We start from the raw sequence: 15,540 nt of genomic DNA on the forward strand, positions 1-15,540 counted from the left end.
AATGACATAGGTAAATAATTTATTATGAAGGACTATTATGATTAGAGTTATTAGATCGGATGTTTCTAACTTTTGTGAGAATTTCTATTATTTCTCTATTGCTTAGAGCAGTGGCGGAGCTTAGTGGAGACCAAAGGGGGCCATGGCCCCCGTGGCTCAATGCAATCTCCACTAAATAAATAGTAATTTGCTACTGTTCATAAATATTTAGTGCTAAATTACATAGGTTGGCCTCCCCTTGTTTAGTGTTTAAGCTCCGCCAGTGGCTTAGAGTGTCCACTTAGAATCCTAGGTTACTTCACGTGGAGGCCTCAATCATATAGACATCAAAATAAACAGAAATAGAAATGAGATGGAGAAATAGATTTTAAATAGAAAGGATTAAATATTAAAATTTTGAAAAAAAAGAGTCTTCGCCTGGTTTTATTTTATTATATTACTATGATTATCTACTTTTCGGCCATGACTATGATTATGCATGTTAAAAAATTTTACTGCAACTCAAGACTGTGGGCCTGTAGGGGATGTTTTGGCTCATGGTCATGGATGATGATCGGGCAATAGCAGCAGGGCCCCCAAGACAGGGGATGGGATAGCAATCTGTGGAGCCGTTGTCGGTCGTTGCGTAGGCAGGCCCAAATAGGCCCCGTTGTCGAATGTTGATTCCCTCGGCGTCGTCTGCGTCTCCACCGCGGCTCTGCCAGAGGCGGATTCGCCCGCCACAACGGCTGCGGCGGCGGCCTTCCTATTCCTCATCCCCACCGGAAGCTAGGTTCCCGGTAGATGCGAATCGCCATTGATCCCCACGTCCTCCGTCGACGCTGCTACCGTCGCAGCCCCTAAATGCGAGAGCAGCGCCGTAGCAACGGCCAGAAAATCTGAAAAGGGACACATGATCTTGCTGCCGTGAAGGTGATCCAGCACGCAACCGCGCTGCCATAGTGAGCACCCGATTCCTACTTTATTTTTATCCTCTTTCTTTGCATCATCCTTTTCATTTTTACCATTCTCACAGTTACATTCCCCTGTCAGAGGCTTCATGTAAGTTCAATCCACACCCTACAGGGCTACAGGTTAACCACAATGGTTTGGCCTTGGAAACTTCTCCTTTCTAAGTTCTAAGTTTATCTTGGTTATTCTCTATTAGTGCCTCTCTGCTGAGGTTATGGGGAACATGCTTTTGACCTTTTGTTAATCTAGGCTTTCATCAGATTGAACTAGCTGCTGGTAGCCGATTGTGGATGATGCCTTTTAAGATTCCCAAATTTCTAACTTGTACATGTTAGCACTTAGCATTTGCTACAAGTTAAAAAAGCACCATGCAAATGATTGACCTTACGATAAATACTTGGTAAACACGGGGTCAGGATGTGCACAGTCTCATTGAGCTACACGTGGCAAACAGCATAATCATCCTAATCGTCACTACATCACGAAAAATGACAGACACGAGGTAGCGGCTAAGTATAAATAATTAAATACCCATGTTACATGCACTTCATTACAGGAATAGGGGATGCAAGTGAGTGACTTTTTTGGTTTAGTGGACGCTAGTGTACTGGGCAGTGGGCACCAACGATAGTGTGCACGTCTTTTATTTTTTTTGCTTATTGCCATCAGTAACAACCCATGTGCCCTAAGGCAAAGAAGCATCAAATTGTATGGTGGAGGTTATTTGCTTGTTTGCCGATCAACCAGCTTGCCTCCTCCTCGAATGGAGGCTTCACAGCAGGTAGAGAATTCTCTTTTCATGTTCGTTTCTGAAAGCGTCTATTCAATCCCATGATGAAGGGATGTGCACCAATAGATGCCAGCGATGCAGGCGTGTGGTGATGCCAGCTGAGGAGCTTGGCATGGATGTAGCCGGCTTCAACAGGACATCTGCAGCTCTCAAACACAGTCATAAGTTCATGACATTTCCACCATCTTGTGGAAGGTCAGACGACCCCCCCCCCCCCCCACCACACACACACACGGGGCATGGACTGCAAGTCTGCAACGCATCAGGACATTGGCATTGATCCAAGTTTGTCGCCCTCAAACGTGCTGAGGTTGAGATTGACCTGCTGCAGGCATTTTCTGAACTTTTGGTTAAAAAGGCATGTGCATTGTTTAATTCAATGCTCTCTCTTTTGTGTCGACCTACAGAAATGTCGTGATAGCTCCAACCTTAATTTTCAGAATTTGCTTTCTCTTTCACTGTTGAAACTGTTGGTGTTATTGGTTTTATTTTTATACATTGCCTTTCAAGTTGCTTATTCTCGATGAATTAATATGTTCCCCTGTTGCACAATGTTCAAAACTTAGCTCCTGGTTTAGCTTTTTTTTTTTGTGTGTTAGCTCCTGTCTGCAGAGATATTTCTAACACCCTAACGGACAATGTTCCCCTATTGCACAATGGGCAAAAAATAGCTCCTGATTTAGCTTTCTTGTTTTTTTGTTTACCTCCTGTGTACACTCCATTTTCCATCATTGAGTTCCGTAATGACTGAAAAGTCAGAAATGGCACCTATCTTACATTGTTAGTTTTGAAGCGCGTAGATTGATGTTTTGGAGATATATACTAATTTTCCAGGTTAATTCACTACAGTGCTTTGAGATGCAGGCTACAGTGCACTAGCTCAATAATGGAGCTGTAGGATTACAGGTCTGGAATTCAGTTGGGCACTAGATAAAACTAATCATGAGATTCATAAATAAACTATTTATTTCTCAATTTCATTCTCCTTTTTTTTTGTTACCAGGAGATAGTGGATCTTGCCGCTCATACTGCGAATTTGAGCTGTGGAGGAGACCATGCAGTGGCATGATTTCTGTACCGATGGGGAAGTTTTTGTCTAGTGGGAAGGCGTGCTCCAGTAAGCAGTGTGTAATGGTCAGTTCTCAAAGGATTAAAATCTTTCCATGTGTAATGGTCAGTTCTCATTTTTCTTAATGGGAATGGTGGATAGGAAGCTATTTGTTCAAATGATGGACTTAATTAATCATTTGCTTAGTTACTTAATGTAATTTGGTACAAAGATTCGACCGTTCAACACCATTTCCATTGCGAAATTGTAGGTGTCATAGCCTATATGTTTATGCAGAAGTTGTGTGCACATTTTACTTAATTATTCATCCGAATTATCTCACCGGATGCATGTGCTTCCTCTCAAATTGTTTTAATACCATGCCATTGTCTTCCTGTTGTGCATTGAAGGTACTATTTGATTCAGCACTGTAAACAGATGGCCATCTGTGCGCAGGACAATGAATGATTTTTATGTCCTGATTACTTTGTAGCCTTTCTCCTGGCGGTACTTCTACTACGTCTCGCCATCATCAGCAACTCATCACAGGTCCTCGAAGAACATTTTTTTTATTGATAAATGTAATCTGTGTAGTCAAATGTATATATGTATTTTTGCTGTAATTTGCTGAACTAATGCAAAATGCAGATAGAGCACCAGAATGTAGGTTTGTTGCTCTGCTCTGGTCATGGAATTCGTTGTATCTACAACATCAAATTTGCTCTCTATTTACCAGGTTAAGCGTTATGTTTGTCCTTTTTTAAAATCTAAGCATAATAACATCAATAGTTAAGCAAAGATCTGATTGTTACAGACGCAATTTTCACGGGCGCAGCCCAGCCAGCATTCTTTACAGGCGTGGACGACAAGCGCGATTGTTACAGACGCAATTTTCACGGGCGCAGCCCAGCCAGCATTCTTTACAGGCGTGGACGACAAGCGCGCCGTTCTTCCTAATTCATACTCATATCAGAATATTCTCTTGCACGCAGGCCACATCAACACACGCTAAGATTGGTAATCCCAAATCACACATTAAACAATGCTATTAATTAAACAAGAAGAATATATGATCTCAACTCCGTGCAAGAGGAAGAACAAAAGGAGCCACCCAAACACACCATCCACTTTTTCCTTCATTTTTGCACTCCTTTTTGTTGGTTCATCATCTACCACTTTCAGTTTCGCACAAAAAAAAAGGCACCTAAGAGAAAGATATACAAAGTTTCAACTATTCCTAAAGAAGAAAAGCGAGAAAAAAAAAGAGAATGAAATGCCAAGATGTTGGTCTAGTCAGTGAAGAAGGCTGGATTGGTTGGTGATTGATCAAGCTCGATACAGGTCTGGACTGACTACTTATGCTACAACTAGTACTAGTATCATACTATCATGGTGCTGCTGCCATCGATGGATCGATTAGGATGGCGGATCATATGCTTTCTTGTCTTCTCCTCTCTCTGTTTCCCTTGATTTCTTTCATCTACAATGACGAGGGCACACAACAATTGTCTCTTGAAGAAGTCAGCTCTTGGCCCCGGCCGCTCCTGTAGGTGGCTCGCCGGCGGTGGTGGAGGCCGACACCCAGGAAGAGCTCAGGAAGGGCTCGTGGACGGTGTCAAAGAGCGAGGGCATCGACTCCAGCGGTGCCGCGTCGTCGTCGTCAGTGTTCATGAACAGCAGCTCGTCCTCGCCGGCCATCTCAATGTCCTCCACCCGCAGCCCGTCCTCGTCGTCATCGTCCTCCTCCATGGACGGTGTGCGCAGCGGCGTCGTGGGGGAAAGCCCCGCTGTCGGCGTGGAATTCCGGCCCGGGCTCGGCTGCTGGGGCGGGTGCGGCTCGTCGCCGGGGCTGGCAGCGCCGCCGCCGCACACCACCACGGATGGCGGCGGCGGCTGGGGCGCCGCCGAGGAGGAGGTCGGGAACTTGTGGCGGGTGGTCCCGGCGAGCGAGTTGCGGTGGGTGGGCGCCGCGTGGTTGTGGTCGCCGGTGTAGGTGAGGATGAAGATGCTGGGGTCCGAGCGGCTGCGCTCCACCTGCTTCCGCGCCGCGCACCCTTTGGAGCTGCTGCACCGGTAGTATCCCCTGCTCAGGAAACAGAGCAGCCGGTGAGATGAGTTTGCTCCGACGCCGCCGCCGGCCGCCGCGCTGCCAGTCCCTCTGCTGCAAGAAGAAACGGAGGAGGAGCTCAGCTGACCTTGGGTAGGGGGAGCCCTTGATGGGCTTCTGGCCGTACTTGCGCCACGCCCACACGTCCGACGACGAGCTGTCGGCGGGAACGTGGCAGACCACCTTCTTGACCTGGTTCTTCCTGGTGAGCATGGAGAGAGACAACGTTAGCAGCAACTCACAGAAATCTGCAACTCGAATGACAAAACATGGCATCAAAAAAGGAAAGGAAGATCATTTTTAGCCCAGCCCAACTACTGGCCCACGACGACGCCAACAATGTCCGTTCCAAACCCTTGCTCCGCCTACCCCACACCGCCCAGCCACCGTCTACGGTCTGCCCCAGTCAGCCGCCACCGGCAGCCCGCGGCAGCTACGGCCTACCCGGGTCTAGACCTCCTCTCTCGTCTCTCTCCGCTCTCTCCACGCATCGCACGTAGGCACACGGCGGATCGGCGGCGGGCGCGGCGGATCGATGGCGACCGAGGCGGATCCACCGCATCGCACAGGGCGAAGCGACGCTGCGACGGCGCGCCCGGCGGTCTCGGCGGTTGCGGCCGCCGACTCCCTCGGAGATGGGTTCCTGCACCACGATGCTGTTTTGGAGAACGTCTTCTTCGCCGGCTCCCCTCCCGCTAGAGCTTTTGTTTCCTTTTGGTTGCCTGCTTTTTTTTTCCCTTTCTTCCACGGCTCATTTCGCCAAGAACAGGCCGGGTTGACTTTTGTTTTCCCTTGAAACTCAAGAGCAGGGATGGGTCTTGGGTGTTCTTTCTTCTGTGTGCAAGAAGGAACTGGGATTAGGGGTGTTTTCTTCCCTTGGTTTTTGCGTGGTTGCGGGGGAGCCGACGATTCAGAAACTATTCACTATTTCCTTTTTTTCTAAAAAGGAACTGAGGATGCAGAGGCAGTGTGACTTGCTCTCTCGCCCTCCTTCCCTCCTTCGCCAAGAACAGTGTGTGTGTTTGCGTACCTTCTCTTGGATCTTGGAACGCCACCGGGCACCGGCCGCCCGCTCGGCTGCGCCCTCGCCGGAGCAGAAGCCGCCGGAGCTGCGTGCACCTGGGGTGGCGGCGGCACGTCCACCGGCTGCAGCTGTCGCTGGGGCGGCGTCGGCGGAGATGGTGGCGTTGGCAGAGGCTGAGGCAGGGGAGGCTGGGCGGCCAGCAGCGCCCTGAGGAGCTCATCGCCGCCTTGCCCGCCGCCGGCGCACAGGTCCGGGAAGCGCCACCCGGTGTCTGCCTCCGGCTCCTTGGCAGGCTCCGCCTGCTCCTGCTCCTTCTCCTTCCGCGGCTGCGGCGGCAGAAGCGCGGCGAAGGGGTTGGTGCCCCCCTGCCGCGGCGGGGAGAGGCGGCTGCGGCAGCCCAGGCGCACGACGGCGTCCAGGTCCCAGTTGTTGAAGCAGCGCTCCTCTTCCATCGGCGGGCGGCGGCGGAGTGGTTGGATTTCTTGGCCGGCTCACCCCGGAGGAAGGAAGGAAGGAGGAGGAGGAGATAAGGGGGAGGCGCTGACTTTTGCTAGTTTATTGATTGTTTTGGAAGAGTGGGGAGACTCTGGGGCAGAGTAAAAGGAGAGAGAGAGAGAGAGAGAGAGAGTGGTGGGCGAAGGCATTGGATCCTGTCCTAAAAAGGGGTGAGGGCTATGCTGTGGGGCTCTTTTTCTTTCGGGTTTTCTTTTCTTTCTTGGGGGTTGGAGTTTTGTGAGGGTGGGCGCGCCTCACTTGACTTTGGAACATGTCAACGGGGTGAGAGGATTCAAAAGGGCGAGGAGAGAGAAACACGGGAGGCTACCGTGCACTTGATGGAAGATACAGGATGTGGGACCATATGGTGATATTATTAGTTCTACTAGTACTGCTCTCTCTTTTTTCAGGGGATTAATAATGGCCTCGTTCGGGTGGCTGGTGGCTGGGCTGATCTGGCGTGAGAGGAAAACACTGCTGGTTGGCTGGCTGCCTGGTGGCTGGGCTGATTTGGCGTGAGAGGAAAACACTGTTGCTGGCTGCCTGAAGCTGCCAGCCGAACAAGGCGTTATCTTTCTCAATGAGTGTTGAATTTAAATCGTTCAAAAAAAGGAGTGTTGAATTTATTTTTGGTATACTTTCAAGTACTTGTTAGTTCTTTTATTTGACCTGGTAATGCTTCGCTCTTCAACTTGTTAGTGTTGAAAATGGACTTTGGAGCTAGGTTCTGGTGTTCCTTTTTTTTTCTAATGCACACTGTTGACTTTTGACTTGTATGTATGAACTGTGTTATTATCCTGATGATGAAGGAGTACGGACTAACCCATTTCATATTCCCATGTGCTCATGTGAGATGTTTGTTAACCTGGTTAATTATGCCACATTTCTACGCTGATGAAAAACTCTCTGCTATCTACATGCATAGTCTTCGGTTTTAGTTGGATGACGTGAAATCTTTTATAAATCTGTGTGTCAAGTGATCTCATGGTGGCGCCGATTCAATTATATTTTTTTTTCTTGTTTGCTTGTACATTAGTAGCATGTTCATACCCTGCGCGTGAATTCGATACATCTTTGCAACTGCCTCCAGCTCAGTATTTGGTTGGTGACAAAATGAACAGTTTTACAGCTCTTACCAAGGGAATGAAATTAAAACATGGCTTGTTGTATCTCTCTAATGCGACAATATATTTCTTAGCTTTACCATGTGTTCCAGTCTTCCGTGTTACTTCTTGTAAGGTCAACTGTCTTGTCCTTCAAAAATAAAAAATGCAGAGTTTTTTTTAAAAAAAAGAACTAAAATGCAGAGTTCCAGGCATGTGATCCTGTCCACTGGGTCAATATTTGCATCGAAATCCTTGGCTGCCCGCTGGATTGTGTCAAAATAATCTGTATTCTTTTGCTAAACTTTGTCACTGAACATGTGTGCCTCCCAATCCCAACCAAAACCAACCATATCAGGCTGTCGTTGTTCCATGGGGGGGCTCTGGACGTGGGCGTACAAGCACGAGGCCGGCGTGGTGATCAAGCCTGCCCTAGTTGCTCGGCACAGTGTGGAGAAACATCGAAATGGGGGGTCCAGACTCCAGACATGTCTAAGTTCACTCCTGTCACGTTCCCTCCTCTGCTCGACCCAGAGCTCCCACTGAACTCAACTATTTTCCCCTAGCGCAACAACAGATTGCTAGCATGCCACGCTCCATTTGTTGCTGTTTTCCTTTCTGATTTTCGTCCCTGTTACTGCACGTGATTTCGTTCTAATTCCCGATGCTTCAGTGAATGAATGGCGTCGAAGGTGATGCAGCATCCTGTTGTTCCAAAACGAAAAGGGGAAAAGAAAGGAAAAGGAAAAAGCGTTGTCTGCGGCGGCGTGGCCGGGGCCGGCGGGGGGCCTCGCTCCGGCGTTGCGTTGGGGAGCCCACACGGCGGCACGGGAGGCAGGCTGGCAGGCGTTGCCCGTGGCACACGCGAATGCGCGGCGCTGGACGGCACTGCCGCGCGCGCGCAGAGGGTCCTGTGCTTGCTGCTGCTGCTGCTGCTGCGGGCATCACCTACTCACGATCGCGGTGGCACGCAGATCGTGCGCGGGCTAGTGTCCCTCTGGTTCGCACGAACTCGAAAGAATCTACGGTTTCTACACATTCCTTCAGGAACGCTTGAAATCAGGTGGACAGAAAACATTACTGTACACGGCAAAACACATGTGCCACTGTCCCGATCCGGATCGTATATAAAATCTCACCGGTCGCAATATATACTATCATCTTATCTTATATTCTTATATCTTATCAAACGGGAAAAAAAATCATAGCCTCATGACGTAGAATTATAAGTTGTACGCGCGTGGTCCCATGACGTAGAATTTAGTTATATAAAATCCCCTGCCAAACAAGCTCTTGCCCTTCATTTCAGTTCAGAGAATCGATTCACGGAATTAGGCTAAGGTCACCAATTGAATAGTCTCTAGAAAAACTTAATTTTTATGACAAATTTAGTTTTTCCTGTTAGGCATTATATGTGTTATATTACATACTTTGTGGTGTGTGATGCGTTGATTGATGTAAATAATAAAATATGGTATCCATTTTTTTTAAGAAAAAAATAGAAACACGGTAGTTCTCAAAATGACCTTATATTGCGACATTACGGACAAGAGTTTTTTTTTTGGGAGGGGGGGCATCTCTAACCCTTCACCAACGAAAACGAATTGAGCCCCCCCAGTTGGCATGCATGGCAGTCTCCAAATAAAAAGCTACTGCTATTCATTACATTACTGCTGGTAATAGGATCCAGCTGTTCGCGTAGTACGTGTGCTTGAGCAGCCACCAGAAAAAAGCGCGACGGAAGCCGCGGCCACGGGTGGGGAAGACACGGGATAATCTTGTTAATTAGCCGAGGTAGGGCAGGCGCAGCCACGGCAATAATGCAGGAGGCGTCGGGCAGGCGCAGCGCAGGCCGCTCGAGCCTCTCCTCCCGTGCCGTCGCTGTCAAGATAGGGAACGGGCCGGGTCCATCCATCGGGTAGTTGATCCGATCCATAAAATAAGACCAATGAATCACATGGGCCGGGTTTAAGTCCGATAAAAATCCATAAAAGTCGGAGTCTACCGACCCAATGAGTCGGATGGTCGACTCAAAATAACTCTATCATCCCACTTAATTTCTAGTTCTATTTTATCATCCCACCTGATCTCTATAGTTCGATTTGACGCATGGGAGAGAGACAAACATGAAGGTGAGCAAGCTAGCTGCGGCGGCGGCATCTCGACGCATCTGGTTGTCATCCGGCGGCCATAAATTTTCATACTGCGCTCCATCTCAGTTATTCTCCCGTGGGTATCCTATATGGTGATTGAACCAGAACCAGATCTTTGCATGCTCTACCTAGCTAACCCCATGTGCAAAGAAGCAGTTGGCCACTGGGCAACTGCGGAGAACGATTCTTCTTTTTTCTCTTACACATAGCTTGCCTGGCCATAGTAGCTATCAAGGTAGTTGGTATACTGACAAGCCTGCACCAAATCTAATATTCTGATGATTTAATCCCACTTCACCTGTGTTTGATCTTAGCTAGCTTGCTAGTGCACTAGATTTCAAAGAATTCACCTACTGGTTTTGTACAGCTAATACTCAGCATCGCATGATTCGGTTCATGAAATTTTCGCGGCTTTGAAAATATTTTTATTTGTAGAGTTTTCATAATTTTGCACTCTATATTGCTTTTATTTGCACTGATTGATTTGTTGTATGCACATATAACTCCATTTATACTATATGTTATATTTGAATGGGCCGACTCATTATATCCATTAGGTTAACGATGCCATATATAGATGATAGATTGGATCGGCCCGTGGTCTTATAAATTAGCCATGAGATCATATGGGCCGGTCCAAGGCCAGTTCCGAGTGGGCCCATCCCCCCGCTGGGGCCCGGGACCGGAGGGATCTCCTGCGGCCGAGCATCCTGCGTCACTCTCCGTGCCGGTGCCTCCCGACTTTTTCTAGGATCTCAGGGCGCGTTTAGTTCCCCCGGCAAAAATTTTTGGAGGTCAAATCAGCACTTTGACCGGATGTCGGGAGGACTTTTCGGATACTAATTAAAAAACTAATTTCAGAACTCACTTGGAAACCACGAGACGAATCTTTTGAGGCCTTTGACCGCGTCATTAGCACATGTGGGTTACTGTAGCATTTATGGCTAATCATGCACTAATTAGGCTTAAAAGATTCGTCTCGTCATGTACATCCAAACTGTGTAATTAGTTTTGTTATTTAATTATATTTAGTGTTTCATACATGTGTTTAAAGGGGAGGTGAAAATTTTTGTGAACTAAACGCGCCCTCAATCTCAACGCGCGCGCCTTCCCCGTCTGGAGCTCCGCGACGCCGCCGCGGCGCGCGGCCCCATCCGGCCAAGCCGTCCGCAACAAAAATGAAAAAGAAACACGACCCGGCAGCAATTGCCACGGCCCGGCTGGCACGCACGGGAACACGAGGGGGAGGAGAGCCCGCCCCGGCGCCGGCGGCACCACACGTCCACACCACATGGCCATGGCCTGATGGCCTCCCTGCCTCCCAACCCAAACCGTGTTGACCTTTGGGGCTGGCTGCTGCTCCACGGGGACAAAGAGAAGCGTCTCGTCTCTACAGACTACAGGGGGGACGGGGCGTCCAGCGGGCGGCCTGCGAATACCCGAAACCTTTTTTCGCTTCCGGAATGGATGTCGGCTGTCAGGAATTTTGAATCCGTCGTCTCCGATTCACCGCTTGACTTTCCTTCTCGCTTCAAAGCCTCTCCTTCTCGATCGCCGCTGCTGTCCTAAAAGAAAATTAATACAAAGTCGTCGATGCACGCTTGACCTCGACTATCTCGCTTCAATATTTCAGAATTCAAAATCACACCGAGTTTTCTAGTACGAAGCACAGCCACACGTTCTTCAATAATTCTTTTTTACTATACATTTCAATAAATTCAACAGTCACATGGGCTGCTTGCCCCTGCAATTTTTCCTTCACTTTTTTTGTTCTCTGTGCAAGTCAAACCGCATTGCATGGGGCGAGGCAGGGAGAAGCAACCCCGGGGATCCGTACTCGCGGAGGGGCGGGGCCTTTGACTTTTGTGGCGCGGGCACGTGGGCTCCGTACCATGGGGCCCGCTCTCAGCGAGAGGGAGACGACCTGGGGACGGGCGGGCGATGACCTCGAGCAGAGGGGCGGAGGGCATGGCAAAAGTCGCACCGTTTGACCGATTCTGTCGGCTGACCCCGCGCGGCGGCCGTCCCGTGAGCTCGTGGAGGACCACCGCTTTCACACGTGTGACGCGTCGGCCCGTAGCGCCCTCGCAATGAGCCAATGACAGCTGGGCTCGGCATGTCAGCTAGGCTGACGTCGACCTGACATCGCGGTTGCTGAGTGACAGTCTTAGGTACTGTTTGGGAGAGCTCCAAGCGGCTTCGGCTCCACCGCAAAAATACTATAACAACATTGTTTATTAGAGCTGCTCCACTCCCTCCTCTCCTCTTCTCTCACTGACATGCAACACTATTCATTGAAGCTCCGGAACTTGGTTTGGGTGGCTCCGCCGGCTCCGCACTACAGTAGTGCTATAGTGCCGGAGCCGGCGGAAGCCCTCCCAAACAGGCCCTTAGGTGCGACTGCCTGGTAACGTGTCGACGTTTGGCAGCTCCGAGCCGCTGCGACTGCGAGCCTTGCGAGCGGCTTAGGATTTGAGATTTGGGTATTTGAAATTTTTAAAGGGCGATTTTTTTTGCCAATCTAAAGTATATATACATATCACATAATTAAGTATCAAAATCATAACATTTATCATAGCATAACTTAAAATTGTTCGACAAACATGTAAAATAAATAAAGTATAAAACAACAAATGATAAGAAAAGCTTACAAATTTCAGCCTACAGTTTAACATTTCGATCCTTAATGGCTTGAAAATAAGAGATGATGTTCTAATTCTTAGCTTGGAAGAAGAATTCCCTTTCAATGAATGTGACCAAGCAACCATTTAAAAATTTCTGCCCCATCTTGCTTCGTAGCTTGTTTTTGACAAAGTTCATTATAGAAAAGATAAGAATCCTCAATTCAGGATCATGCTCAATCTCATAATCATTATTGTCTTCATCACTGTCACTGGAATCAGATTCAGCTAGGTGCATGGATTCATCATCTTCTGCTATTGGGGGTTCAACTGGCTGCCGCTGCTCATCTCTTTGAGGAAAAAAAAGGAAGATCCGAGCCTGGCCACCCAGCGCCCAGGGAGGAGCCCAGCGTCGCGCGCGCACCTCCTGGCGCTGCTTGGCCCCGAGCTCGGCTGCCGGCCGCCACCGCTCGGCGCTGGACCGATGGTGCTAGCCGCCGCCTCTAGGCCTCGCCGCCGCACCCCTCCAGTGCTGGGCCGCCGCTATGGTTAGGGGAATAGGGGTGCAGCTTGGCAGCCGGGCAGGGAAAGAGGGCTCGCGGGTCTGGCTCCTGCTATGCGTCGGATCGGATGGCTGGATGGGGAACGGGGAAGGGTGGTGAGTCGGGTTGGGCCTGTAATTGGGCCGGGAGAAGTTGGAGGAGGTGGAGTATTGAGCCCAAGTTACAAAATGTGATTGAAAAGTCTGTTTTGAGGTGCTATTTTCGTATTTTGTGATACATACATATGTTATACACTATACCTATAAATTTTTTTGCCAAAAAATTTGGGTATTCAACTGAATACCCATGAATACATGTGGGGGCCACTGCGAGCCCCTCGTAGGATTTAAGGGACTTGCTAGCGCCCGGACGTTCGACGTCCAGGACTAGCATCGGACGGTTGTGTAGCAGTAAAATTCCCATCGCAACATGTGTTACATGTTGCATGCAACATATAAAAGGTTTTGCAACATCTAAAAGTAGCATATGCAACATCAAAGAATAGTATCTGCAACATGAAAAGACATTATTTGCTACACCGAAAAACGCACCAAAATCATCTGGTTGTAGGAGTAAAATTCCCGCGGCAACATCGAAGCTTTGTTTAATGCAACATCCATTCAAAATCCTATCAGATCTTACACCATCAGAAAAAACTACTACAACACCGAATTTATGCAGCTGCAACGAGAAAAAAAACATTTGCAGGAAGAAGAAGAACACCCCCATGGCAACACGAATCCTCACCTCAACATCTTAAATCAATCATTGGAACATCCAAAAAAATTGTACTGCAACACTTTGGGGGTACCTAATGCAACATGAACATTAAAAAGCATAAGAGAATCACTTCTTCTAGCTCGAGTTGCCGTCATGCCCCCAACGTTGCTGCCCCGCATGCCGTCGACCCTGAGGTAGCGGTGACCACTTCCCCCACTCGTGTGGCTCCGTGACGAAGCAGTCGAAGGAGAGCGATTCCCCCAGCGCCAACATCATCTCTGCCTTCCAGCTCTACACTCCCCTACCCCAGGCACACGCAGGTCACGAAATCGAAAATTGAACGAGCTCACGAGCAACACAGGCGCCAGCAACGGTAGCAGGGAGGCGAGCTGCTTGGTTGACCGGTTGTCGACGGCGCCACAGATCGCCGAGTCACCTTCGCTGGCGGGGCGCGGCCACAGCACTCGCCGCGTCGCCGCTGTCCTCCGCAAGGGTCAGGCCACGCTCGTCCTCTCCCTGAACTCCGCTTTCTGGGGGTGGAGCCGAGTTCGGGGGGGGGGGGGGGGGGGGGCACCGATGGCCTCCGCCGAGGGTGGTGGTGCGACAGTGGAATGGGCGTCCGACCGATCGGACGCCTTATTCCTAGCATTACCATTCTTTTTTTTTGTGCAGTTGAGGTCGTCGCCGGCGCGTCAGCGATGCAATCTGGGGTCGTGCCGACCAGCCGAATAATTGGAGTAGACGTGGGCAGATCACCGGCCGTCCTTGCGAGATGGAAGTGGTTGTTGCTTGATCTTCTGCTGGTAGCTAAAAGGTCGGTCATTGTGGCCGAGCGTCGTCGAGGTAATTGTAGTAGTCGTCAACATGTACACCAATTAGCAACGGCTACGGGATCTCCTGGTAAGCCACGTGATTGTAGGAGACTCGGACCAACAAACTGTTCTGCATCGGGGTTCACGCAGCTTCTCCTAATCAAATCAGCACTCGGCGAGAGCCCCCAATCCGATCCAGTTCGGGACTCGTCAGCTCCGAGTTTATGTGGGTTAGGACTCGGCAATGTCCACGTAACGCTTCCCAATGAGGTGCTAGATTCTTCTGCCGCGCACTGTTTGGGCGTGTGCCACTGATCGGCCCAAGATCAACTCGAACGAAGCAACGATACTGCCAATCTCCATGAAGCGGTGATGGGGTTGTTGAAGATAGGCGCCGATTTACTCCGGGCCTGAATTCGTCCGGTCGCCGAGTTGACGGAGGTGAAATTTTTTTGAATTTTTGACGTCGCCTTGCTGATGATCACGAGCCGGGATGAATTGTTGGGCCTCGTTCAGCACGAGGCTTGATGAAGTTGAAGATGCCATTGAATTCTTCTAAAGATCGTTTGGCGAAACTCTCTACCTGGCGCGCCAGCTGTTGGTGTTTAACTGTCAAACTCTCCGAGATATACTCCGAGGAGACTCGCCGGGATCAGAATGTGATGGTACAAAGAACACAAAGATTTAGACAAATTTAGGCCGCCGAGCGTAATACCCTACGTCCTGTGTAGTGGTTTCTATTGCCTTAGGTGTTGTTCGAGATGTATCGTCTGCTTTGGAGGAGTCCTTATCCGCCCTTATATAATCTGGGGGAATATTGTCACATGGAAAGTCCTAACCGAGTACTATTAGAGTCCTACTCCAACGAGGTCGAGTAGTTTCCATGTACATCAGCTAGTCCTACTGCTGTACGAGTAGTTACAAATAGGTAAGATATATTCCATGTACTATCCTTTACTCTAGAATATTCTACGCCTGTTAGCAGTCTCGCTGCCCCGGATGTGGCAGTACGTGTCATTGCTTCATCCATCATTACCTAATATTACCCAAATGGTGAAAAACTGAAAAACAAAAATTAATAAAGGGTCAGGCGGCGGCGGCAACCGCCGCTGCCAAAGTGTCGCCCCAGTGTCGCTAGCGTGGCCGTCCTCTAACTCTCCTTCTCCACTGAGAT

General features: G+C 49.3%; 1 protein-coding gene and 1 long non-coding RNA gene across 4 annotated transcripts; one reads left to right on the plus strand and one right to left on the minus strand.

Annotated features, from left to right (window-relative positions):
• Positions 1 to 682: 682 nt before the first annotated feature.
• LOC120707143 lies at positions 683 to 3,514 on the plus strand. 3 transcript variants are annotated; one of them, XR_005688832.1, is made up of 4 exons: positions 683 to 941; positions 1,033 to 2,647; positions 2,745 to 2,875; positions 3,200 to 3,514. It is a non-coding gene; the product is annotated as an uncharacterized LOC120707143 (long non-coding RNA). The 3 variants fall into 3 exon arrangements; XR_005688833.1 differs by lacking the exon at positions 3,200 to 3,514 and having other exon boundaries at positions 1,016 to 2,647; positions 2,745 to 3,085; XR_005688831.1 differs by lacking the exon at positions 3,200 to 3,514 and having other exon boundaries at positions 2,745 to 3,085.
• A 345-nt stretch (positions 3,515 to 3,859) lies between these two features.
• LOC120707144 (probable WRKY transcription factor 27) lies at positions 3,860 to 6,795 on the minus strand. Its single transcript, XM_039991948.1, has 3 exons — positions 5,927 to 6,795; positions 4,985 to 5,098; positions 3,860 to 4,872 (listed from the first exon to the last, which is right to left on the minus strand). The coding sequence occupies exons 1-3, from the start codon at positions 6,370 to 6,372 to the stop codon at positions 4,311 to 4,313; spliced, it is 1,122 nt and encodes a 373-aa protein (XP_039847882.1). The 5' UTR covers positions 6,373 to 6,795; the 3' UTR covers positions 3,860 to 4,310.
• Positions 6,796 to 15,540: the final 8,745 nt, after the last annotated feature.

The sequence above is a fragment of the Panicum virgatum genome, chromosome 5K (genome assembly GCF_016808335.1).
Source record: "Panicum virgatum strain AP13 chromosome 5K, P.virgatum_v5, whole genome shotgun sequence".
Taxonomy (NCBI): Eukaryota; Viridiplantae; Streptophyta; class Magnoliopsida; order Poales; family Poaceae; genus Panicum; species Panicum virgatum.